This window comes from Cupressus sempervirens, chromosome 9 (genome assembly GCF_028749045.1).
Source record: "Cupressus sempervirens isolate cs-2001-9-10 chromosome 9, ASM2874904v1, whole genome shotgun sequence".
Lineage (NCBI taxonomy): Eukaryota > Viridiplantae > Streptophyta > Pinopsida > Cupressales > Cupressaceae > Cupressus > Cupressus sempervirens.
In genome coordinates, this window is record NC_143126.1 from 757,804,924 (window position 1) to 757,832,351 (window position 27,428).

General features: G+C 36.3%; 1 protein-coding gene across 2 annotated transcripts in view; it reads left to right on the plus strand.

Annotated features, from left to right (window-relative positions):
- The first annotated feature begins 1,019 nt into the window (after positions 1 to 1,019).
- The window catches only part of LOC149540889 (aldehyde dehydrogenase 1-like), a 200,839-nt gene continuing 174,430 nt past the window's right edge, over positions 1,020 to 27,428 (plus strand). Inside the window, exons 1-4 of one of the 2 annotated variants that reach the window (XM_089799753.1) lie at positions 1,020 to 1,442; positions 2,909 to 3,051; positions 3,622 to 3,775; positions 4,104 to 4,333. In XM_089799753.1, the coding sequence (XP_089655879.1) occupies positions 1,304 to 1,442; positions 2,909 to 3,051; positions 3,622 to 3,775; positions 4,104 to 4,333 (666 nt within the window). In that variant the 5' untranslated portion in view covers positions 1,020 to 1,303. The remainder of the gene's footprint in view (positions 1,443 to 2,908; positions 3,052 to 3,621; positions 3,776 to 4,103; positions 4,334 to 27,428) is intronic. The other variant, XM_089799752.1, reaches the window with a different exon arrangement.

Here is a 27,428-nt window from a genome sequence, read left to right on the forward strand (position 1 = left end):
CGTGAAGCTCTTCCCACTCCGCACTTCTAACAAGCTCCTATGATGCAAATGACTGTCGGATTTGTCTTTTTGCAGCTTATATAATTTTCAGGGTTTCGACTGGATTGGATCCTTGCAGATGTGTACACACCACTTGGCACCTACTTGGCACCACGTGATTTTGGCTGAATTTGGTCTAGTCGGAATCAGTCCCACCAGATTCAGTCCCATCGGATCGATAAGTTAGCCCCAAAAGTGACACAGATCCATGCTTTCACCCTACAACAAGATCTGTGTATTCCATGCATGTCCTTATAGGTCCATGTGAAATGCATTTGTCTTTTATGAAAGAATTGAACCTCTCTTTCTTTTTAGATAGCCAAGTCCACAATCTAGTTTACATCTTTATCCTCATCTTAATGATAAATTACTCATAACATTGATAATCTATTAATATTTTTATACAATTTTAATAAAAATGCTATGTTACTTTAAATTAAAAGAAAATAATGTCTTTCAACTTCATATAAATAAAATCTCTCCTTTCCCTTCTTCTCCTCTTCCTTCTTCTCTCCCACCTAATATTGCTTTCTTTTCTAATGTTAAATCAACAATGCAATTCACATCTTTGTTCTCATCTTGATATCATAGCATCTTCATTTATTATAATATGAAAACAAACAATATTTTTAATTAGCCCATCCCTTTTCTTTTCTTCTCTCCCAACTTATGTCGCTTTCTTCTCATGATAGCCGAATCTACAATCTGATTCGCGTCTTTATTGTCATCTTAATGTCATACCATCCGAATCATTGATGAATAAAAACAACAATATATTTACTTCAGATACACTGGAAAACCTTATTCTATAATACTATGGTTGTTTATGACATGTGAAGGTCTTAAAATATAATGTTTTGGTACAGATGCAATATATAGAGATAATGATGTCTCGTCTCTTCTCACAAGGGATTACAATGTTGATCTGTATTCAACCACGTGGTAGAGAGCAGGATAAATGTTTTGAATGTGCAGGACAGCAGGATTTGTGAGGCAATATGTAGAAATCGAGAATATAAAACTTGAAATTATTTGAAAGTAGACGTAATAAAATATTTGAACAATAAAGTAGCCGCTAGTGCTTCCACCTCCTAGCTGGGGAATATTTGGTGCTATTCAATTGACAATTCATCCGGCCTGTCATGTGGGTGTGGGGTTTTCTATATGTTTGTTTATGCATAAAGGAGGGGATGATATGTATAGCTTTTCCTAAGCCTGTTAAGGATTTCAGATTGTATAGAGAAGAAAATTTCTGAAGTAGCTCATGGAGTCTCCTAAAACTAATGGAGCAGAAGCAGGGCCTTGGAAGTTAGTAATGGAAGATGGAGGACCCATAAAACCTTCAGTCGCAGTGAAATACACAAAGCTTTTCATTAATGGAGAGTTTGTCGATTCAGTTTCAGGTAATTATCTTTGGTGAATAGTTTTTTCATTAACATTTCGGATCAGATTCTATGATTCATTAATTACGAACAGTTCAACTTTCATTAATGATGGTCACTCTTAAACATCACACACTAACAAAAATAATAAATTTAGACAAAGTAGTAAGTTTAAGATAACATAATATTCTAATTGCTTTTGTACCCATGCATTTTTTGAAGTTTGAATGTGAGAACATGGAAGTAGTTCATGCCAGAGTTTTGGTTCATCTAACAAGGCCACGGTTCTACTGATCTTGCACTGAACACAGGGCAAACAGGTTTTTACAACCTTGAAGGCCCAAATTCTTCTCTTTAAAGAAAGTAACTTTTTTTGAATATTTTGTTGATTGTCTTATTATTAAGATTGTTTCTAGATTTACTGGGTATACTGTTTTCCAAACTAACATTTGTGAACACACTCAGTAGGTTATTGTCAACAAAGATCTGAATGTCAAATGAGAACATATGCACTATAACTTCAGAAAAGGTCCTAATATAAATGCTACCTGAAATGAGAAAAACTAATGCCAACTGGCTGAACATGGTTCAAGTGGTAAGTCTGTGATTCTACTAGTCTCTAGCTCATCGTACCAATTTTTTTCGAAAAATTTAACATATATAGGTTATGGAATACATTTAATTGGCAGTTCTAGACAAAATCTTAATGAATTGATGAGATGGTTTCCCTCCATGAGGCCATTTTTTTTGTTTTGGAAGTTGGGAGTCAAGAAATCACACACTTGCTTTGGAAAACATGCCTGATTAGGCCTTGTTGCAGCATTACCAGCCAATTATTTGAGGGCTATGTTCCAAAACAACCCTACCTGCATTTTAGACATGTGAAAGAGGAGCATAAAGGGTGTCTCAGATGCTGACCAGTTTGTGAAGGTTGGGCATGCCTTGGTAGATAGGATTGAAACCCGTTTTTAAGTACCACAAGGAGTTTGAAGCTTAAACAAGTGAAACCCACCATGACAGTGTTAGGAATTTACAATTGAAGAAGTTGAGCATCCAAAGTTGTGAAATATTGTATCTATAGAGTCTTGGTCATGCCTGCTCTACATCGTTTTGCATCATTTTGGACTACTTTCTGTGATTTATCATTTTTCGATCACACATTGTGATCTATCATCAGAATGAAGTAGTGCCAGCACGGTCAAAATTCTAAATTTTTTACATCATCATTTCAAATCATATCATACTATTTGATCCATTTTCTGATGAAATTACTCTAGTTAAAACCATCATGATGATGAAGTAGTAGTAGTAGTAGAGTAAAACTTTATGGTACTAGTGCTACTTCTACTTCATCTTGACAATAGATCACCGAGAGACTGACCTGAAATATTAATATATAAGTTGACAAACAATTTAAAGAAAGTATCTTTATCTATTCATAAATTATGGAAAATCAATGTATTTAATTTCAATGAATTTAAATACAGGGAAAACATTTGAGACATTTGATCCAAGAACAGAGGAGGCGATTACAAGTGTATCAGAAGCTACAAAAGAAGATGTTGATTTGGCTGTTAAAGCAGCGAGGGCTGCCTTTGATCATGGCCCATGGCCTCGCATGTCAGGCCAGGTAATATTTGAGTTTTGTTTGTTAGGGTTCAATATTAGGATTTATTTATTTATTTCAGGCCATCTATGATTGTTGGTTTTATTTATAAAGGTTCAACACTAATTTTTTACTTTTTTATTAGGATTCAATATTAGGACATGCCTGTAACCTCCATTGTACAACTTGAGTAGATTTTCTCTTTGTTTACTGCCATTCCATCAAAATCCCGTCTAACCACCCTACACAATCCCTGTTTTAGAAGACCTTAACAATGCATCATTGTTTAATAATCAGTGTGTTGTAATTAACAAATTATCACGTCTTTTCGCCTGGAGCTAATAGATATATCTTTGTAAAGTGTTTCAGTGTCCCTTCAAAATCTTCTTTATCATCTAATTAGAATAAAAACTGATTATTTTTTGCCAACGTCGAAAATGCACATAACATAACCTCTTGTGTTCTTTCAACAGTATGAATATTACAAGTGGAACATTTTCCCCCTTAAAATCAAATTATGCTATTGCTAGCAGAATCCAACTGTATATTTTTTGAGTCAACCTAAGTAATCTATATTTCTACTTGTGATTACAGGAAAGAGGCCGAGTACTGTACAAATATGCAGATCTGCTTCTCCAGCATTCAGATGAAATTGCAATGTTGGAGACATGGGATAGTGGAAAGCCTTTGGATTTAGTTAAGATGGTGGACATTCCCACCTCTGCTAACATTATGCAATACTATGCTGGTACAGGCTTACTAGCTTAATCAGCAAGTTTACTTCCATTGTCTTATATTCATATTTCTAGTAAGATTGTGTATGAGTTTTTGCATCAACATTTCGGATCATATTCAATGATCTATTATTAGGATGAGAGGTTAAGAATGTAAATAGATCATTGAATATGATCTGAAATGTTGATATAAAAATTCACACACAATCTTACCAGAAACATGAATGTGGTATCATAAATTGTAGAGATCTATTACCGCTAATATTCCATTGTATTATTTAGGATTCAAAATTATACTTCAAATTAATGGTACAATGTCTTACCTATTGTATACTTTCGCAGGGTATGCTGATAAGATTCATGGGCTGACATTGAAGATGAATGGGGCATACCAAGGTTATACATTGCATGAGCCCATTGGAGTGTGTGGTCAGATTATACCATGGAACTTTCCCCTCCTCATGTTTTTCGCTAAGATAAGTCCTGCTTTAGCTTGTGGATGCACAGTGGTTATCAAATCTGCAGAACAGACTCCATTAACTGCACTTTACTGTGCTCATTTGTCCAGAGAGGTATGTAACTTCAAATTTTTATGTCAATAATTTGAATTATTTTCTATTTCAGTCTAAGTAACCAGTCTTGTCTACCTATACAAATACTCTAGTCTTTTTTAATAAATTGATAAGAACGTTTTTAAATTAAGATTTCAACTCAGAGCCAGATTTCTTTTTGTCAAAAATCAATTTGGATATTTTTTATTTTTTTTCTTTCCTACCTATACAAGTACCAATTGTGCTTGTTAATTTTCCCTCCTTATAAACTGATACATCAAGTTTTTTAATTGATATATCAACTCAGGACCAGATGCCTGCAACAGCGCATTTCTGTTGATGATCATTAATGTTGCAACTTTATAATCCCATTTTTAACACATGTATATATATATAGCTTTAATATAGCTTTTCTCCATAAATATATATATATATACACACACAGATATGTGTGTATATATATACACATATATGTGTATACACACACACACACACACACACACAGAGAGAGAGAGAGAGAGTTAATTGTGTTATAACTATAACTAATGTAAGTTAATATATTAAAGAGATATGTCTCTTCAAGAGGCATGCCTCTTTATATCATATATATATTCATTGGAATAGTAACTCGGTAAACACATAAAAATTCTACAAGTGCTATTACAAGTTACAGATTCTATTTCACTAACATGGTATTAAAGCACATTCAATCTTAGGGATCTTTTGATATCTATACGATGAATAGAAAAATATTGTGATATTTTTTCCTAAGTTGAAGCAGAGTGAGGGCAGGTAAATTGTAGACACAAATGGAGACGGCCTTCAAATAGGCAGATATTGCTAGTACTGAACTGGAATGTTTCTGAGCATTACACAAGCAAGAGGAATTGATAGCTTCTACTAGAATTGAAAGCTTGCAATAATCAATCAGGTAGCAAAAAGAACTTGAAAGACAACTATAGATTCGATACGAAAATCTGCTTGTGGAAGAAGCTAATATGGAGAAACTTTAACAAGAATATAAGGAAACTACAACTCAATAAAATGATACTAGCACTGTAGTTGACAAAAATCCTGCACCGGTATAGTTAGACTCGCACCAAGTTGATATGGATATATTAGAAATTGATAAGGTTGTGGATGGTAGTAACCTTGAACTGCAAAATCTTCTTGGCAATTGCCGATGTTCTGCCCACTTATGACTAAGCATGGACTAAAATGTTTTCCAAGGGTTTTCATAAGTCACGGTCACTGTGTTGTGATACTAGTAGCATAAACTTTTAGGTTTATCTTCATGCAACACTACTATTATTTGTGGCACCCGCGAAAGCTAGCAGGAAGTAGAAGCCGAAATTCAGAAATACGAAGAAATATTAAGGAATATAAATTTCTATTTTATGTCTCCAGTGATATAATAGTTCTCATCATATGATGAACATACAGTGAGAAAAGTTTAGAATAAATGTGAATGGTGATCATTATTAGATTTTAAGCAGTGATTTATATTGATAACAGAAACTCTTCATCCTTTGGAATATCCTGCAAATCATTTAAGAAACATTGTTAGTGAATAAATCAAGATAACGAACTCAACATTTTTAGGTCTTCAACATCTTCTGCAATTGATAATAGATATATTGTTCTCTGTTCAACATCTAATATTTATCTGGGGTCTGAATGGAGTTCATTTTGCCATCATTGAATGCCACATATTTGAACATTGTGTGGAGTACCAAGACTTTCTGATTTTGGCATGTGTCTCCGAATTTTCTTAGGGCCATAGTTTGAGACTCTTGAACTGACTTTTTGTGCTTCTATAATCTACTGAGCTTAACTCTGGAAATTGAAGATTTAAATGGTGAGACATCATTGCAAAATGGGCCAACGCGGGCATTCAAGCTCCCTGTTGAATAGAGTTGCACAAATATCGTGAGCATCTTGTCTTTAAGAATTTAAGAAATTTTGAGCACAATGGTCAGCACATATATTGTTTCTTAATTAAGATTTCTAAGGTAGTTGGAATATTTTGGTCTCGAGCATCTCCCAATTGGAGAGAAGCATCTGCCCCTCCGTAGGGGACTGCAAAGCAGCCTTCACTTGTCCTACCATAATTTTGTGTGGATCAAACTACAATCAAAGGTGGCAAAGGAAAATTAAACTCTTTTACTCACCCATGTGGATTGGTCAGCAGATTTACATGGAAGATGAGCATATATGTGTTGATACCTGACGCTCAGCATGGAATCCTCTGACATGGGCTCACTAATAAGAAATGTTGAGAAAATACTTGTGTAGAAATCAGTGGTTGTGATTAATGTGTGTGTTTCAGTTCAATTTCACACTTGGTGTGGTGACTTGTTACCTGTAGTTGGATTCGTGTTGACTGAGCACATAATGTGCCACAGATGGGATGAGCCTCACAATGGATGCTTTGTCACTGTACTGATTGGGAGTACTACATATGCGTTACAGTCTGCATGGATTCAAACTTAGTGAATTGACTATAACATCGATGTTGAAAAAGAAAATCATCCAATTCAATGTATTTGAGTTCACGCACAAAGAGCACTTGGAAATGATAGTGAAAGATGAATTGTACAAAGCTACGAAGGAAGTTGATCGGTTTCACCTGGGTTTCTTCCTAAGCACACAAGAGCCTTGGATCCATGTCCTTCATCAGCTCCAGTCTAGCAACATCTACTATGTCTTCAAGAGTACACTCATGATCAAGAAAAGTTGAGGTGAAGTCTATCATACATGATGAGATACAAAATATGTTCAATAATATAAGAGTGAGAAATCTAATATTGTAAGGGGGAATGATAGCCAATGTTCTATTTCCATTTGAACCATCCTTATATGGGAAGTAGACAAGATGTCCTCATTGGAGTAACTGATATTATCATTGTAGATAAGTATTTGTTATCCTCGGGTATTGCATGTATCTACTTATTGTAGTCTCTCTCTTATTTTATATTTCTATAATTACTATAAAGAGCTATTTTCCTTGATCTTTTCCTTTGTCTTTGAGGATGTTCTTGTAGGAAAAGAAGATTGGTACATTAGGCATGCTACTAAATATTGTGTAGACTCAATCTTATGATAGTAGCTTCAAAAAAGCTATGATTTAGGATTCATTACTCATCTGATGATCAAGTTGGATAATTTGAGTCTCTTGAAGCGAATATCCTTGATGATTGACATTATGAGAGGGAGTCTGACAATTCACTAGAGGCAACCTTAGAGAAAGAGAGGGAGCGGAAAATAAAATGCTTCAAACAAACTTTTCATGATCTTGGTTCAGAAGGAGTAGACCTTGTTGATGGATTCTCCACTAGTCAGGAACTATAACAGCTATATGATGCAGGAGCATCTAGAGGTATAAGGGCAATCCTGTGTCACCCAAAAAATATACTTAGACTTAGTTTCTGTTTCATGTGTTTTTATTTTTGGATACCCATTTGGGTCAAATAAAGGTTCCAACTCTCACAGTTCCACTATCAGTGTCCGTGTAAATCTCGAAAAAATAGGAGTATGTAATTGGGCCATCATTTTGGTGAACTAGGAGGTGTGAATTGTCCAGATGAATGTAACTATGATTTAGAGCATTCCAAAAAAAGAATCAGGTCAAAAGGCCCCAGGGTTTGAAAGTTATTACAGTTTTTTGAGTTTTGGAGACCTCCTAAGAATGCTTCAAAGTCAGGTTAGGGGCATTAAATGACTTTGAAAAGGGCCAAAAAATGGGGGATGAACAAAGCTGGTCCATAGGGTGATAGAGCGCTTCGAGAACTTTCCAAAAATGTAAACGGTTCGTCAATCAGAGCTACGGTTCAAAAGTTATGTCTCCCGAAAGTTCGATTACCATTTCTGGATTCTTCTAGATTTGCACCGACTTCTAACGCAGCTTCTGGAACCTTCTATTTGGTCGGTGGATGCCTACTAGCACTTTCTAGAATGTACTCCTAGTCCTTAAGCCTTCGGGGTCTATTTAAGGAGATTTCTGGCATTGTAAAAGGCAGTTCGGAGTGGAGTTTGAGAGGAGGTACTGAAAGGAGAAATTATCTCCAGATTTATGCTATTGTAAGCCCTTAGGGCATGTTTTGAAGTTTATTTTCTCTGTACTATTTGTACTAGCTTATTTTCTCAGTTAATATATTTTTCCCTTTTCTGTTGTGTCCATTCTGTGCTTGGGTTGTGTCCCCATCAAGTGGTATTAGAGCAGGTTATCTTGAGTGTGTAGACAGAGCACCGACTGTGAGGCAGTTTGCACCAGTATTGTGTGGTTGTGGGTTCAAGTTAGAAGATGCCTCCACAAAGAGAGCGTGGCAGAAGGGCCAGAGCTATTAATCTTGAGGAGGTTAGAGCCCTCCAAAGGAAGGTACAAGCATTGCAGGAGGAGCTCCGTAGAGGAGCAAATGTTGCTGCAAGTGATGACAGTGAGGATGACAATGAAGAAGTAATGGGACCAGAAGGGGAATTTGATGGGGAAGTTCTGAATCATGCAGAGGAAAGGCTTTTTAGGGCCATTACTAAGTTTGGGAAAAGACCTACAATTGAAGTGGGTGTATTTTTAGGAAATTTGAAACTAGATGAGTTGATCGATTGGATCAATGAACTAGAAGAATACTTTGAGTATGAGCATATCAGGGACCCAGATAGGGTTAAGTTTGCAAAGGCCATGCCAAAATCTGGTGGCAAGAGGTTCAATTGGAAAGAAACAGAAGAGGAAAGGAGAAGATCACAAGATGGGATCGAATGGTGGACAAATTGAAGAAGCAGTTCATTCCTGTGGACTACGAGCTTGATTTGTTTAAGAAGATGCATGGGTTAAAGCAAGTAGGAAGATTGGTCCAAGAATATACAGAGGAATTTTACCGACTCTTGATTAGAGTGGGGCATGCAAAAGCAAATAAGGAGAAGGTTACTCATTATATTAGTGGGTTGCGACCTAGCATCCAAGAGGAATTAAGTCTGGTAAGAATGACCAGCGTTGAAGAGGCATACCAGTTTTCCCTACGATGTGAAGAGAAGTTGAATAGAAGGTTTGAAGGAAGACAAAGAGGGCATGGTCAAGGAGGAAGGAGAAACGGTAGGTCATCTGGAGGCCGCAATGAAACCCAAAAGAAAAATGAAGATGTGGGTACTAGCAGGAACCAGAAGAATGAGGGTTTCAACCGCTCCCGTGATCAAGACTTTGGAAATCAGAGAGGAAGAGGTAGAGGATGTGGACAAGGAAGAGGAGGCTTCCATGGTACCTATTTCCATTGCAATGAAGAAGGTCATCATGCCTTTGAATGCCCTCAACGACAAGGAAGGAAAGATAGGAGAGCTGAGGGCCAAGCTAGGGTTGCTCATGTGGATGAGGATGCACAATCATCACATTCAGAGGATGCAGAAAGAGGAGAGACCTTGGTAAATGAAAGAGTCCTACTAAGTGGTGAGATTGAACCAGGACAATGGAGGAGTTTGTTTCGTACCAGATGCAAGTGTGAGGATAAATGTTGTGACGTGATCATTGATGGTGGTAGCACTAATAACTTGGTATCAGAAGAGATGGTCTCTAAGCTGAAACTCAAGAGGGAGAAACATCCCTAGCTCTATCGGATTGCTTGGGTAAAAGATGATCATAAGGTCTTGGTAAGTGAACAATGTTTAGTGAAATTCAAAATTGGGAGTTACCATGATGAAGTTCTCTGTGATGTTATTTCGATGGATGTTTGCCATCTATTGTTGGGTAGACCATGGCAGTTTGATAGACATGCAGTACATGATGGACATGCAAACACATACTCTCTAACAAAGGATGGAGTTCGCAACAAATTGAAGCCCATGAAAAAGGAAGGTGAAAAGGTATGTAGCAGTGCTAGGATTTGTCTTGTTGATGGAAGGAAGTTTTTAGATGGCATGAAACATCAGCATATGTGCTATGCTTTGATTCTTAGGAAAGATAAAGAAGGTAGTAGTGAAATACCACTTGAAGTTTCAGATTTACTAGGGGAATTTGGAGATATTATCTCTGATAATGTTCCAGATGGATTGCCACCAGTAAGGCAAATCAGTCATCAAATAGATTTGATTCCAGGAGCTAGTTTTCCTAACAAGGCTGCTCACAGGATGACTCCTACTGAAATAGAGGAGCTAAATAGACAGGTTTAGGAGTTGTTGAGGAAGGGCTTAATTTGAGAGAGCCTGAGTCCATGTGCAGTAACTACACTACTCACACCAAAGAAGGATGGAGAGTGGAGGATGTGTACAGATTCTCGAGCTATAAATAGGATAACCATCAAGTACCGGTTCCCTTTGCCAAGGATGGATGATCTTATGGACTGCTTGAGTGGAGCTCAGTACTTCACAAAGATAGATCTGAAGAGTGGTTATCATCAACTACGGATTCAAGAAGGAGATGAGTGGAAAATAGCCTTGAAGACCAAGGAGGGTCTTTATGAGTGGTTGGTCATGCCCTTTGGATTGACGAACGCCCCAAGCACCTTCATGCGGCTCATGAATGAGGTACTTAAGAGGTTCTTGGGAAAATTTGTTATTGTCTATTTGGATGATATTTTAATTTTCAGCAAGACTTTGGAAGAATATTTACTGCATATTCGTAGTGTCCTTGAAAGGCTAAGGGAAGAGAAACTGTTAATTAATCTGAAGAAGTGTATCTTTGCAAAAAGGAAGTTAGTCTATTTGGGGTTTGTTATATCACCCGAAGGTCTCAAAATGGATTCAGAGAAGGTAGAAGCCATCTTGGAATGGCCTACTCCAAGGTCTGCTACTGAGGTAAGATCATTTCATGGTCTGGTTAGTTTTTACAGGAAGTTTATTAAGAATTTCAGTGGCATATGTGCACCCCTAACTGATACAATAAGAGGGGATAGAAAAGAGTTCAAATGGATTGCAGCAGCTGCGAGAAGTTTTGAATTGCTAAAGAAGAAGGTGACATAACAATCTGTGTTGGCACTTCCAGATTTTAGAAAGGTTTTCCAGGTAGATTGTGATGCCAGTGTCAGCGCTATTGGGGCTGTATTAAGCTAAGAAGGTAAGCCTATTGCATATTTTAGTGAAAAATTGAATGATGCAAAGAAGAAGTATTCTGTTTATGATCAAGAGTTCTATGCAATAGTTCAGGCCTTAAAGAAATGGAGGCATTATTTATTGCCAAAGGAATTTGTTTTTTATATTGATCATCAGGCATTATAGTACCTAAATAGCCAAGGTAAATTGAATCAGAGGCATATGAAGTGGGTAGAGTTCTTGCAGAGTTATACATTTGTGTTGAAGCATAGAAGTGGAAAATCTAACAAGGTTGCAGATGCACTAAGTAGGAGACAGTTGTTGCTTATAGTAATGCAGGTTGAAGTAGTTGAGTTTGATGAACTCAAGAATTTGTACCCTGAGGATCTTGATTTTGTTGAAGCATAGAAAGCTTGTAAAGAGCCTATTGTTGTAGATAGAACCAAGTGGTTAGACTATTTGATTCAGGATGGCATGTTGTTCAAGGGTAGTCAATTGTGCATTCCAAGGAGTTCCATGAGGGAAAATCTGATTAAGGAGAAACACAGTGGAGGGATGGCAGGAAATTTTGGTCAAGATAAGACCATTGCCATTCTTAGAGAACATTATTTTTGGCCTCAATTGTCACAGAATGTGAAAAGGTTTGTACAGAGTTGTCAAGTTTGTCAAGTTGCTAAGGGATTTAGCCACAATACTGGACTATATCAACCATTTCCTGTTCCATCAAAGCCATGGAAGGACATAAGTATGGATTTTGTTCTTGGATTGCCAAGGACACAAAGGGGTAATGACTCAGTATTCGTGGTGGTTGATAGGTTCTCCAAAATGGCACATTTCATTCCATGCCACAAAACTCATGATGCTGTCCATATCGCAGACTTGTTTTTCAAAGAGGTGGTAAGACTACATGGTCTTCCAAGGAGTATAGTTTCTGACAGAGATACTAAATTTGTGGGGTATTTTTGGAGGACATTGTGGAAAAAGTTAAGAACCGACTTGAAATTCAGTTCCACGCATCACCCACAGACTGGCGGCCAAACAGAAGTGGTAAACAGAAGTCTAGGCAATTTGCTGAGATGTTTAGTTGGGGATAAGCCCAAGGGATGGCATTTGATTCTACCACAAGCAGAGTTTTCTTACAATAACTCTATAAATAGGAGTACAGGAAAATCACCATTCCAAATTGTATATGGGAATAGCCCAAGGACTGCACCAGAGCTGAGGAAGATAGAGCAAGGGGAGAGGACAACTGCTGAAGCAAAAGAATTTGCTGAACATATCAAGCGTCTACATGAGGAGGTTCAGGCACACATTACCAAGATGAATCAAGAGTATAAAGCTAGGGTTGATTAAAGGAGAAGACATAAGGAATTCCAAGTAGGAGATCTAGTCATGGTGCACTTACGAAAAGACAAATTTCCAGCCGGTACTCACAACAAGCTGAAAATGAAGAAATTTGGCCCCTGCAAAATTTTGAAGAAACATGACTCAGGAAATGCATATGAGGTGGAGCTACCAGATGGTATTCACATTTCTCCCATTTTCAACATTGCAGATTTAACAGAGTATCGTGATGATGGTGCAGATGATGAGCCACTCCAATTCCTACTTCTAAGAAGGAGGAGATAGAAGACATTCTAGATCATTGTGTGGGTAGGAGTACCAGAAATAGGCAATATGAAGAGTATTTGGTCAAATGGAAAGGATGGCCGATTGAGGACTCAACTTGGATTTCAGCAGCTGAGGTTTCCCATTTGGGATTTCCTCTACCATTCATAAAGTGATAGGGTCACTTTTCAATCTACCCTGGGTGTTTGATGTAGGAGCATCCAGAGGTATAAGGGCAATCCTGTGTCACCCAAAAAAATACTTAGACTTAGTTTCTGTTTCATGTGTTTTCATTTTTGGATACCCATTTGGGTCAAATAAAAGTTCCAACTCTCACAGTTCCACTATTAGTGTTTGTGTAAATCCCGAAAAAATAGGAGTATGTAATTGGGCCATCATTTTGGTGAACTAGGAGGTGTGAATTGGCCAGATGAATGTAACTATGATTTAGAGCATTCCAAAAAAAGAATCAGGTCAAAAGGCCTCACGGTTTGAAAGTTATTGCAGTTTTTTGGGTTTTGGAGACCTCCTAAGAATGCTTCAAAGTCAGGTTAGGGTCATTAAATGACTTTGAAAAGCACCGAAAAATGGGGGATGAGAAAAGCTGGTCCATAAGGTGATAGAGCACTTCAAGAGCTTTCCAAAAATGTAAACAGTTCTTCAATCAGAGCTACAGTTCAAAAGTTATGCCTCTCGAAAGTTCGATTACCATTTCTGAATTCTTCTAGATTTGTGCCGACTTCTAACGCAGCTTCTGGAACCTTCTATTTGGTTGGTGGATGCCTACTAGCACTTTCTAGAATGTACTCCTAGTCCTTAACCCTTCGGGGTCTATTTAAGGAGATTTTTGGCATTGTAAAAGGCAGTTCGGAGTGGAGTTTGAGAGGAGGTACTGAAAGGAGAAATTATCTCTAGATTTATGCTATTGTAAGCCCTTAGGGCATGTTTTGAAGTTTATTTTCTCTGTACTATTTGTACTAGCTTATTTTCTCAGTTAATATATTTTTCCCTTTTCTGTTGTGTCCATTCTATGCTTGGGTTGTGTCCCCATCACTATAGGACTATGATTCATGGGATAAAGTCTCATGTTTGTAGGCTGGAAGACCTTATGCTATCAAGATACCTATTGAACTAGGGAAGCATTACATGACTTGCTACCAAGAGGTTAGAAGGATGATAATAGATTTAGAGGAAGTTTGACACTTCATCGGAAAGAACCTTTTGCTAAGAGGTCAAAAAAGGTGATATCAAACAAAGAGGGAGAAACCTTATTCTCTGACATGTTTTATGGTGAATGTTGTGACAACACCACATGACAGTATTCATGGAGACTTCATGGAAACTTTTGATGTCATACATGTATTTTCCTGTCCCCTGTGTACATCATGAAGAAGTGACAACTTCTAAATGATTATCACTTTTATTAGGGGAAGTTGTTGTAAAGTGACGTCCTTACAATAAGTTGTAGCATGATTCATTTTTTGTGAAAGTGTTTCATGTAAGGGCTTAATCTTGTAAATCAACAACTAGGCAGTTGATATCATTAATTTGATTATCTACAAGTTGTTTGTATAGATATATTTTTGGTCCTTGGTTTATATCATGCCTTGATATTTTGATAGGCCATTACCACATTGAGTACTTGGTGGATATCATTTAGTTGATGTTATGATAGGTCATTACTTAGAGTATTTGGTGAATATCATTTGATTGGTATTTTGATAGGCCAATGCTCATGTTACCAAATATGATATCAAATAGTAATTGGTGAATATCATATGTTGATATTCTGATAGGCCAATACTTACATGATATCATATTCTAGAAATCTTCTAATCAAAGATTTCCTATATATATTATTTTTGAAATATTACCTATGGTGTAATATCTATGTGTTTTATCCTTCTTTATTAAGAGGGAGTGTTAATGTTATAATTCTATCGGATAAATTATATATGAGATATATAATATATGACAATGTTATGTATGGAATAATTATCTAATATTAAGATATATATATATATATATATATATATATATAGAGAGAGAGAGAGAGAGAGAGAGAGAGAGAGAGAGAGAGAGAGAGAGAGAGAGAGAGAGAGAGAGTATTAATTGTGTTATAACTATAACTAATGTATGTTAATATATTAAAGAACCATGTCTCTTCAAGAGGCATGCCTCTTTATATCATATATATATATTCATTGGAATAGTAACTTGGAAAACACATAAAAATTCTACAAGTGCTATTACAAGTTACAGACCCTATTTCACTAACAATATATATATATATATACATATGTATACATACATACATACATACATACACATATATATATACATGTATGTATGTAATATGTATACATACATACATACATACATACATATATATATGTTTAGGGATAAAAGTTATATTCAAAAAATATAGATAAATATGTAGACTGGAGAGAATAGAATGCTCTTGCCATATTCACTTGTTTAGTTAGGTGGGCGATATATATATATATATATATATATATATATATATATATATATATATATATATATATATATATATATATATATATATATATATATATATATATATCTAATAACTTGCAGTATAGATATCTCTAAAAGTCTATGTATAGAGCTTTGCTAAAGACAACTTATGTGAGATCGTTATTTTTGTTTAACTGTCTAGCAAGTAGGATGATTTGCAAATCAAATGCATCTATGTACACTTATTATACATAACATTTGACTCGCATATTGCACATTTTCCTTAAGTTACATATCTGGGTCAATGAATTATATTAAGATAGACATTGTACTTGAGATCATTTGAACATATAAAAAATTATTACACGATGGTGTTCTATCTTAAAGGTTTATTCTATTTTTGCAGATATAGAATAGTAGGATGTATTGGCCCATAAACATTTACCGTATTGGATGTAACCTTTCTTCTACATTGTCCTCTTGTCATTATTATATGATTGAATCTTATCAATTTATGCACCTAGCTAATACTATCAACTTCATAGCAAAATAAAATTCATAACATTGTCTCCAAGTCAAAACTTTGTCCTCAAAGCTTGAGATGAGAAAATTTAGAAAGATTGCCAAAGGCTTCTCATCTAACATCTTTAAATTGCAAGCTCTTTGATTGGACTAAAATATCATTAAGAAACCCTTAGGTTCTAAAGATTAAGAAACCCTTAGGTTCTAAATATATGGATCTATCATCTAATGTTAGAACATTTTTTTCAACTCAAGTAACAATCTCAATCATATTATTAGGCAAGAGATGGGAAAAACTTAGTGGACCTTGGAAGGGTAAGTGAGTTCCAATTTGTATGCCACCTCACCATTATGTGGATTACTTTTCAATCATCATAAAAAATAGACCCAACTTATGACCGCACTTGTTCTGTAGTAATATATACTTATAGGAAGGTAGACATTAATAACCAACAGAAGGTGCTTACTTTGTCCTATGTTGATCTTCATGGCTTTTCAATCAAAATTTGATGTTGGCACCGAATTGGCATTAAGAAATTAGAATATTTCCTCATACTTGACCAAAGTGCTATCTCACTACAATCTTAAGAGAACCTAGAATATAAATACCAAAATAAGTTGGGAGAGTAACATATAGGGCCTTATGTATCATCATTTTGGAATCACTAAGATAACCATTAATAAAGCACCACTTAGTGAGAGGTAATCACTTAGCCCACAATGCCTATTGTTTAGATAGAAAAGAATGTGACCCTAAAGAAATTTATCGACAATCTTTGTTTTGCCATGAATTTAAGAAAGATAAGACAAAATTAGGCTTGAATTAGTTTATTACAACTTGAATAATTGTTCTTAAAATTTATTGTCAAAGATAGGAGCTTGAGCTCCCATGAAAAAACATGAGTGTGAGAAAAATGACAAAAAATATAGGAACTCATAAAAATACTAAAATGTGTCAAAACATTGTACCACCAACACATATTTGTAGAGATGCCAAAATTTTACATAGGTGTATGTACAAAACCATATGATTAATTAAATCAAAATGTATCCATAGAATTACAAAATGTTTTGTCATGAATTCTAAAGTCCCCAAAAAATTTCCTACCCAAATTTGATGATTGCATAAGTGATTAGAAAGCTTTCAAATATTTTTGACACAACACTAAGGTTGATTTTGCTCCAAGAGGCCTTCTATAATACCATAAGATAAAAACTCTAAGAAAATCTAAGAAGTGATTTGTCTTTGTGGTTTGTTAATTCTAAAATTTAATAAGATGTGGGAGAAATAATGCATCCATAAGTACCACAATCTACTAATAAAAAGCCAATAGACCTTCTATAATTGAAAGTAAAAATGAAAATTGTTGCATTATTTAGAGAAATATTCATTTATGTTGTGATATAATGAAAATAAATAACCTTCTTTTATTTGGAAGAAAATAATCCCTAAAGCTTACAAGATTGTGTCAAGTGTCTAAATCTATGAATTAAGAGTATAAAGTAAAAACTAACCTAAGATTAAGAATAACGTTAGATAGGTCCTAAGTGGTTAGATAAAGTATCACATTCACACTAATAGTAGGTTTGGATCTAGATATCACAACTCATAGATCTACATTTATTAGAATATTTTCCATTTTGAGCTTCTACAACTCAAAGTTTGTGTCTATGAACTTCTCCATTTGTATCCTTGGTGTGGCTTCCATCTCATTATGTAATAATATTAAAACATAATCTTTATGTAAGCTTCCAATAAAAAAAAAAAGATAAATACAAAAAGTTACTTGTCCAACTCTTAAACTTTGATACCAAATAAAAGAAAGTGGGGTATCTAGAACACTTCATACACTAATTTCTTAATGAGAGCATTGTGCAAATTTTAATATTCAAACAATTACAAAACTTAGAAATGCGTTTAAACATAATAATCAAGATAATTCATTATGACTTCAGTTTCCCAAGGTTACTCTCAATATTGGAATTGGTGTAATAATTTGTAAGTCCATTCTCACTTGTAGTTTGTGGATGATGCTACTTTAATGATTATTGCCTGATTTTTTGAAGCTAAATATCTCAAGAATTTTTTTGATATTTATTTAGCTACATCCAAAAAATGGCATTAAGCACAAATCTTCAATTTCCTTTTTTAATACTCATCTTATTTTAATTAAGGATTGCCAATATTTTGTGATTTCAAATTAGATCTCTTCCATTATGTTATTTGAGCATTCTTTTTTGTATGTGAACTCAACTTAGAGGGTCCTAGTTGTAGAAATTGAAAAACATGTCAAAGAGTTAATTAGTAGACTCATAGATGAGTTTCTTGATAATATTAGGAGACATTGAGGTGGTGGGGAGTGAATTGGTGTAATAAAAAACATAGATACCTTCACCTATACTTTCCACAATATATAACATGCAAATAAAATACCTAATTAGTTGCAACGTAAATTAAACATCCACACATGAAATAATTTGACAAAAGTATTTTTCATGTAGAAAGCCTTAGTGAAAGTGAAAAGCCATGGTGGGAATTATTACCCATAATATCTCACTACTGTAGTAATAAGTTTCCCTATTAGGATCATTACATCCACGTGATTAAGGGTATCTAGCCCTTGTAGGATCTTGCAACATGATCTATTAGGATTTACCTAATTCCTCATAAGAGTGACCTTGTTGGAGAATTTTGATCTTCAGACCTATAAGGATCATGCATACATAGTTAAGAGTGACATTGTTACATGATTTATCTTGTCATCCAATTTATATCAACAAGTAATGGTTGTTCCAAAAAGTTGCACTCAATGCATGAAATTCAAATAAGATCTTGATTACTACTCTACTCTAGATTGTTGTTGACACACTTACTTACTTCTAAAATATCAAACATTATGACTCTTTTTTTTTTTTTTTTGCATAGATCTTTCAATCACATTTACATTGTTCTTAAGGTGGTGCAATACTTGTGCCATCCTTAGTTGGATTCAAAAGAAAATCATATTACACGAGTAAGTGCTAATTCCTAGAATTATGTGTTTTGATGTTAGCCCAATCATGCCTAACCACTTTGACTTGTCCAAAAAACACCATACTCCTTATTGGTTTACCGAATCTAAACAAGTATATTTTCTTTTAGTTAATTGTTGTTTGCACTTTACCTATAGTCTTCAGATCAAATCTTTACTTCCTCTAACTTTTTAGTAAATATTATTTCACAAACCATTGGAGGAGAGACCTCTATCTCTAAAGAATAAAATTAGAGAAATAACTTTCAAGAGATTTAGGGGAGAGGAGGTCACTAACTTTGATAGTGAGAAATAAGCAAGAAAGAAAAGGAAGGGGATGTTAGAATATATGGTCCATCAATATAACTAAGAGGTGGGGGCGGGGGTGAATCAGTTATACAACTAATATCACAATTATCAACCTTATTAAACTTTAACCATATGAGAAATATAATCAAAAACCATAACAAGACAATCATACACAATAACACTAGATATGTTAACTAGGGAAGTCCTTGATCAGAGGGAAAACCATAGTTCAGATGGTACCCAGAAGATGATGTACTAATATAAATATTTCTTATTAGAGGATGGACCTTGTTAGGAGTCTATAACAACAATTAGTACATATCAGTCCTTCTTAGGAGACTTTGAATCCCTATTAGGAGATTCCAACCTTGTTAGGAGTTGTGTCAAACCTATTAGGAATTGTGGAAGACAATGGGACCCACTGCCCAAAAAAATAAAAGGGCAAGACCAATGAACCCATTGTCCAATGATCTATGTATTATTCCTTGTAGAATAATAGAAATGAATACTACTTCCTTCCTTTTTCCTATCAATCGGACCTCTGATTCTTCTGATCTTGTAATCAGATCACAAAACTCGCATTCAATAATCCCTTGAATCACTTACTTGCATTTAGTAAGCACTCTGCTCCTTTTCATATTTCGTACTCAATACAATACTTGATATCCTTTACACACAATGAAAACATCTTTCCTTTATGCCATATCTACAAAATAATTACTTGAGTTAGCCTTTAGACTTTCCCAATTCATTATAATAAGATAATTAATTAATTGAAATTACAATAGCACTGTTGGGTCATAATCTATAAAAAAATTCACATGTGTGATAATGGGGCTTGCACATCTGCTAATGTCAGCATTTGACTATCCTCTATCACTGAATGACTGCACATCTTCTTATTACATCTCACATGAAAGATATAATACAAACATCAAAAACTACTTTCTAAGCATTCTGTCTCTGTACTACTCTTAGTAAATCAAGCACACATTACATACATCTTTGACTTATGTGCTGAACATTAAACCTCATCATCAAGACATAGTACTAAACATGTGATGCAGGAGCATCCAGAGGTATAAGGGCAATCCTGTGTCACCCAAAAAAAGTACTTAGACTTAGTTTCTGTTTCATGTGTTGTCATTTCTGGATACCCATTTGGGTCAAATAAAGGTTCCAACTCTCATAGTTCCACTATCAGTGTTCTATGATAAAGTATTTGAACACCTTGGGATACGTGTAAATGCCAAAAAATAGGAGTATGTAATTGAGCCATCATTTTGGTGAACTAGGAGGTGTAAATTGGCCAGATGAATGTAATTTCAATTTAGAGCATTCCAGAAAAAGAATCAGGTCAAAAGGCCCCACGGTTTGAAAGTTATTGCAGTTTTTTAGTTTTTGGAGACCTCCTAAGAATGGTTCAAAGTCAGGTTAGGGGCATTAAATGACCTCAAAAAGGGAAAAAAATGGGGGATGAGTGATGCTGGTCCATAGGGCTATAGAGCGCTTCGAGAGCTTTCCAAAAATGTAAACGGTTCGTCAATCGGAGCTACGGTTCAAAAGTTATACCTCTCGAAAGTTTGGTTACCATTTTTGGATTCTTCGAGATTTGCACCAACTTCTAACATGGCTTCTGGAGCCTTCTACTTGGTCATTGGATGCCTACTAGCACTTTCTAAAATGTACTCCTAGTCCTTAACCCTCCGGGGTCTATTTAAGGACATTTTTGGCATTGTAAAAGGCAGTTCGGAGTGGAATTTGAGACGAGGTACCAAAAGGAGAAATTATTTCCAGTTTTGTGCTATTGTAAGCCCTTAGGGCATGTTTTGAAGTCTATTTTCTCTGTACTGAATGTACTAGCTTATTTTCACAGTTAATAAAATTTCCCTTTTCCTGTTGTGTCCATTCTATGCTTGGGTTATGTCCCCATCAAGTGGTATCAAAGCCGGTTTTCCTGAGTGTGTAGACAGAGCACCAACTGTGAGGCAGTTTGCACCAGGATTGTGTGGTTGTGGGTTTGAGTTAAGAAGATGCCTCCATGAAAAGAGCATGGTGGAAAGGCCAGAGCTATTAATCCTGAGGAGGTTAGAGCCCTCCAAAGGTAGATACAAGCATTGCAGGAGGAGCTCCGTAGAGGAACAAATGTTGCCGCAGGTGATGACAGTGAGGATGAAAATGAAGAAGAAGAAATTGGACTAGAAAGGGAATTTGATGGGGAAGTTCTAAATCAGGTAGAGGAAAGGATTTTTAGGGCCATTAATACATTTCAGAAAAGACCTACAATTGATGTGGGTGTATTTTTTGGAAATATGAAACCAGATGAGTTGATCGACTGGATCAATGAACTGGAAGAATACTTTGAGTATGAGGATATTAGGGACCCAGATAGGGTTAAGTTTGCAAAGGCCAAACTGAAAGGCCATGCCAAAATCTGGTGGCAAGAGGTTCAATTGGAAAGAAACAAAAGAGGAAAGGAGAAGATCAGAAGGTGGGATCGCATGATGGACAAATTAAGGAAGCAGTTCATTCCTGTGGACTATGAGCTTGATTTGTTTAAGAAGATGCATGGGCTAAAGCAAGCAGGAAGATCAGTCCAAGAATATACAGAGGAGTTTTATTGACTTTTGATTAGAGCAGGGCATGTAGAAGCAAATAAGGAGAAGGTTGCTTGTTATATCAGTGCGTTGCGACCTAGCATCTAGGAGGAATTAAGTCTTGTAAGAATGACCCGCATTGAAGAGGCATACCAGTTTGCCCTACAAGCTGAAGAGAAGCTGAATAAGAGGTTTGAAGGGAGATAGAGAGGGCGTGGTCAAGGAGGAAGGGGAAGCGGTAGGTCACTGGAGGTCGAAATGAAACCCAAAAGAAAAATGAAGATGTGGGTACTAGTAGGAACCAGAGGAATGAGGGTTTCAACCACGCCCGTGATCAAGACTTTGGAAATCATAGAGGAAGAGGCAAAGGATGTGGACAAGGAAGAGGAGGCTTCCGTGGTACCTATTTGCATTGCAATGAAGAAGGTCATCGTGCCTTTGAATGCCCTCAACAACAAGGAAGGATAGATAGGAGAGCTGAGGGTCAAGCTAGGGTTGCTCATGTGGATGAGGATGCACAGTCACCACATTTAGAGGATGCAGAAAGAGGAGAGACCTTGGTAAATGAAAGGGTCCTACTAAGTGGTGAGATTGAACTAGGACAAAGGAGGAGTTTGTTTCGTACCAGGTGCAAATGTGAGGAAAAATGTTGTGATGTGATCATTGATGGTGGTAGCACTAACAACTTGGTGTCAGAGGAGATGGTCTCTAAGCTGAAGCTCAAGAGGGAGAAACATCCCCAGCCCTATTAGATTGCTTGGGTGAAAGATGATCATAAGGTCCTGGTAAGTGAACAATGTCTCATGAAATTCAAAATTGGGAGTTACCATGATGAAGTTCTCTGTGATGTTATTCCAATGGATGTTTGCCATCTATTGTTGGGTAGACCATGGTAGTTTGATAGACATGCAGTACATGATGGTCATGCAAACACATACTCTCTAACAAAGGATGGAGTTTGCCACAAACTAAAGCCCATGAAAAAGGAAGGTGAAAAGGTATGTAGCAGTGCTAGGATTTGTCTTGTTGATGAAAGAAAGTTTTTAGATGGAATAAAACATCAGCGTATGTGCTATGCTTTGATTCCTAGGAAAGATAAAGAAGGTAGTAGTGAAATACCACTTGAAGTTTTAGATTTACTTGGTGAATTTGGAGATATTATCTCTGATAATGTTCCAGGAGGATTGCCACCAGTAAGGCAAATCAGTCATCAGATAGATCTAATTCTAGGAGCTAGTTTGCCTAACAAGGCTGCTCATAGTATGACTCGTACTGAAACAGAGAAGCTAAATAGATAGGTTCAGGAGCTATTGAGGAAGGGCTTGATTCAGGAGAGCTTGAGTCCATGTACAATACCTATAGTATTGGCACCAAAGAAGGATGGAGAGTGGAGGATGTGTACAGACTCTTGAGCTATAAATAGGATAACCATCAAATATCGGTTTCCTTTGTCAAGAATGGATGATTTTATGGACTGCTTGAGTGGAGCTCAATACTTCACAAAGATAGATCTCAAGAGTGGTTATCACCAGATACGGATTTGAGAAGGAGATGAGTGGAAAATGGCCTTCAAGACCAAGGAGGGTCTTTATGAGTGGTTAGTCATGCCCTTTGGATTGACGAACACCCAAAGCACCTTCATGTGGCTTATGAATGAGGTACTTAAGAAGTTCTTGGGAAAATTTTTTATTGTCTATTTGGATGATATTTTAATTTTCAGCAAGACTTTGGAAGAACATTTATTGCATATTCGTAGTGTCCTTGAAAGGTTAAGGGAAGAGAAACTATTAATAAATTTGAAGAAGTGTATCTTTGCAAAAATGGAGTTAGTCTATTTGGGGTTTGTTATATCACCTGAAGGTCTCAAAATGGATCTAGAGAAGGTAAAAGCCATCTTGGAATGGCCTACTCCAAGGTCTGCTACTGAGGTAAGATCATTTCATGGTTTGGTTAGTTTTTATAGGAAGTTTATTAAGAATTTTAGTGGCATATGTGCACCCTTAATTGACACAATAAGAGGGGATAGAAAAGAGTTCAAATGGACTGCAGTAGCTGCGAGAAGTTTTGAATTGCTGAAGAAGAAGGTGACAGAACAACCGGTGTTGGCACTTCCAGATTTTAGAAAGGTGTTCCAGGTGGATTGTGATGCTAGTGGCAACACTATTTAGGCTGTATTGAGCCAAGAAGGTAAGCCTATTGCATATTTTAGTGAAAAATTGAATGATGCAAAGAAGAAGTATTCTGTTTATGATCAAGAGTTCTATGCAATAGTTCAGGCCTTTAAGAAATGGAGGCATTATTTTTTGCCAAAGGAATTTGTTTTGTATACTAATCACTAAGCATTACAATACCTAAATAGCCAAGGTAAATTGAATCAGAGGCATATGAAGTGGGTAGAGTTCTTGCAGAGCTATACATTTGTGTTGAAACATAGAAGTGGAAAATCTAACGGGGTTATAGATGCACTAAGTAGGAGACAGTTTTTGCTTAGAGTAATACAGGTTGAAGTAGTTGGGTTTGATGAACTCAAGAATCTGTACCCTGAAGATCATGATTTTTCTAAAGTGTGGAAAGCTTGTAAAGAGCCTGTTGCTGTAGATAGAACTAAGTGGTTAGACTATCTGATTTAGGATGGTATGTTTTTCAAGGGCAGCCAATTGTGCATTCCAAGGAGTTCCATGAGGGAAAATCTGATTAAAGAGAAACACAGTGGAGGGATGGCAGGACATTTTGGTCAAGATAGGACCATTGCCATTCTTAGAGAACATTATTTTTGGCCTTAGATTACACAAGATGTGAAGAAGTTTGTACAGAGTTGCCAGGTTTGTCAAGTTGTCAAGGGATTTAGCCACAATACTGGACTATATCAGCCATTGCCTGTTCCATCAAAGGCATGAGAGGACATAAGTATGGATTTTGTTCTTGGATTGTCGAGGACACCAAGGGGTAATGACTCAGTATTTTTGGTGGTTGATAGGTTCTCCAAAATGGCACATTTCATTCCATGCCACAAAACTTGTGATGCTATCCATATTGCAGACTTGTTTTTCAGAGAAGTGGTAAGACTACATGGTCTTCCAAGGAGTATAGTTTCTGATAGGGACACTAAATTTTTGGGGTATTTCTAGAGAACATTGTGGAAAAAGTTGAGAACAGACTTAAAATTCAGTTCCACACATCGCCCACAGACTGACAACCAAATAGAAGTGGTAAATAGGAGTTTAGGCAATTTGCTGAGATGTTCAGTTGGGGATAAGCCCAAGGGGTGGGACTTGATTCTACCACAAGCCAAGTTTTCTTACAATAGCTTTGTAAATAGGAGTACTGGTAGATCACCATTCCACATTGTATATGAAAGTATCCCAAGGACTATGCCAGAATTGAGGAAGATAGAGCAAGGGGAGAGGACAAGTGCTCAAGCTAAAGAATTTGCTGAACATATCAAGCATCTACATGAGGAGGTTCAAGCACACATTACCAAGATGAATCAAGAGTATAAAGCTAGGGCTGATCAAAGGAGAAGACATAAGAAATTCCAAGTAGGGGATCTAGTCATGGTACACTTACGAAAAGAAAGATTTCCAGCTGGTACTTACAACAAGCTAAAAATGAAGAAATTTGGCCCCTATGAAATTATGAAGAAACATGACTCAGGAAATGCATATGAGGTAGAGTTTCCAGATGGTATTCACATTTCTCCTATTTTCAACATTGCAGACTTAACAGAGTATCATGATGATGGTGCAGATGAGGAACTGATGTTAGAGCCATGTCCAATTCCTGCTTCTAAGAAGGAGGAGATAGAAGACATTCTAGATCATCATGTGGGTAGGAGCACTAGAAATAGGTAGTATGAAGAGTATTTGGTCATGTGGAAAGGACAGCTGATAGAGGACTCAACTTGGATTTCAGCAGCTGAGGTTTCCCATTGGGATTTCCTCTACCATTCATAAAGTGATAGGGTCACTTTTCAATCTACCTTGGTGTCTGATGTAGGAGCATCCAGAGGTATAAGGGCAATCCTGTGTCAGCCAAAAAAAGTACTTAAGACTTAGTTTCTATTTTATGTGTTTTCATTTTTGGATACCCATTTGGGTCAAATAAAGGTTCCAACTCTCACAATTCCACTATCAATGTTCTAGGATAGAGTATTTGAACACCTTGGGTACGTGTAAATGTCAAAAAAATAGGAGTATGTAATTGAGCCATCATCTTGGTGAACTAGGAGGTGTAAATTGGCCAGATGAATGTAATTGCAATTTAGAGCATTTCAGAAAAAGAATCAGGTCAAAAGGCCCCACAGTTTGAAAGTTATCACAGTTTTTCAATTTTTTGAGACCTCCTAAGAATGCTTCAAAGTCAAGTTAGGGGCATTAAATGACCTCAAAAAGGGCCAAAAAATGGGGGACAAGTGATTCTGATCCATAAGGCTATAGAGCACTTTGAGAGCTTTTTGGAAATGTAAACAGTTCATGAATCAGAGCTACGGTTCAAAAGTTATGCCTCCCAAAAGTTCGGTTACCATTTTTGGATTCTTCTAGATTTGCACCAACTTCTAACATGGCTTCTGGAGCCTTCTACTTGGTTAGTGGATGCCTACTAGCACTTTCTAGAATGTAATCCTAGTCCTTAACCCTCCGGGGTCTATTTAAGGACATTTTTGGCATTGTAAAAGGCAATTCGGAGTGGAATTTGAGAGGAGGTACCAAAAGGAGAAACTATCTCCAGTTTTGTGCTATTGTAAGCCCTTAGGGCATGTTTTGAAGTCTATTTTCTCTATACTGAATGTACTAGCTTATTTTCACAGTTAATCCAATTTCCCTTTTCCTATTGTGTCCATTTTGTGCTTGGGTTGTGTCCCCATCAACATGTCCATGACCATACATAATTAGACAAGAAAAACCTTGTCCATACAACTAAGATCTCTTGTTGCTACTCTATCAATCTTCATAGACTTACTACTATGTTGATATCAATGACAAACACAGTCATGAATGCAACATGTCAATACTCTCCAATGTTTAGGATACTCCCCCAATGTAGTATCATTAGCATTCATGCTAATAGGGAAAGCAAAAGATGGTATATCTATAAGAATATATTCCTCTCCTTGTAGGCCATTGACAAGAATTTGTATTTAGGAGCCTCATGATCTACCAAGATGAGAGTCATTTCCCCCATCCCCACACCCACCTCCATTTTTCCATGCATTATAAATGCAAAAGAAGGAAATTGAGTTGAATTATAATAAGGGAAAGGAAAAGGGTAATGATGAGAAGTCAATTCCTTTAGTACCTATGCCCATTGATAGTAGTAGTGACATAGAGGATGAAGATATTATTGTTATTCCTAAAGAAAATCAACACGTTGGTGTCTCTACTCTCCCAGTTGTCCCTCTTATTTCCTTCTCATCATTGGAGGTACATGGTAAAATAAACATGGACATAAGAATGAGGGCTTGCAATGAGTTTTTTAATTATGAAAGTTTCAAGTCACCTTCTTTCCCACATTTTTTTATGGTAGAGACATGTTGATGTGTATCAGAGGAAATTGAAACATAAAAGAGCTTAGAAG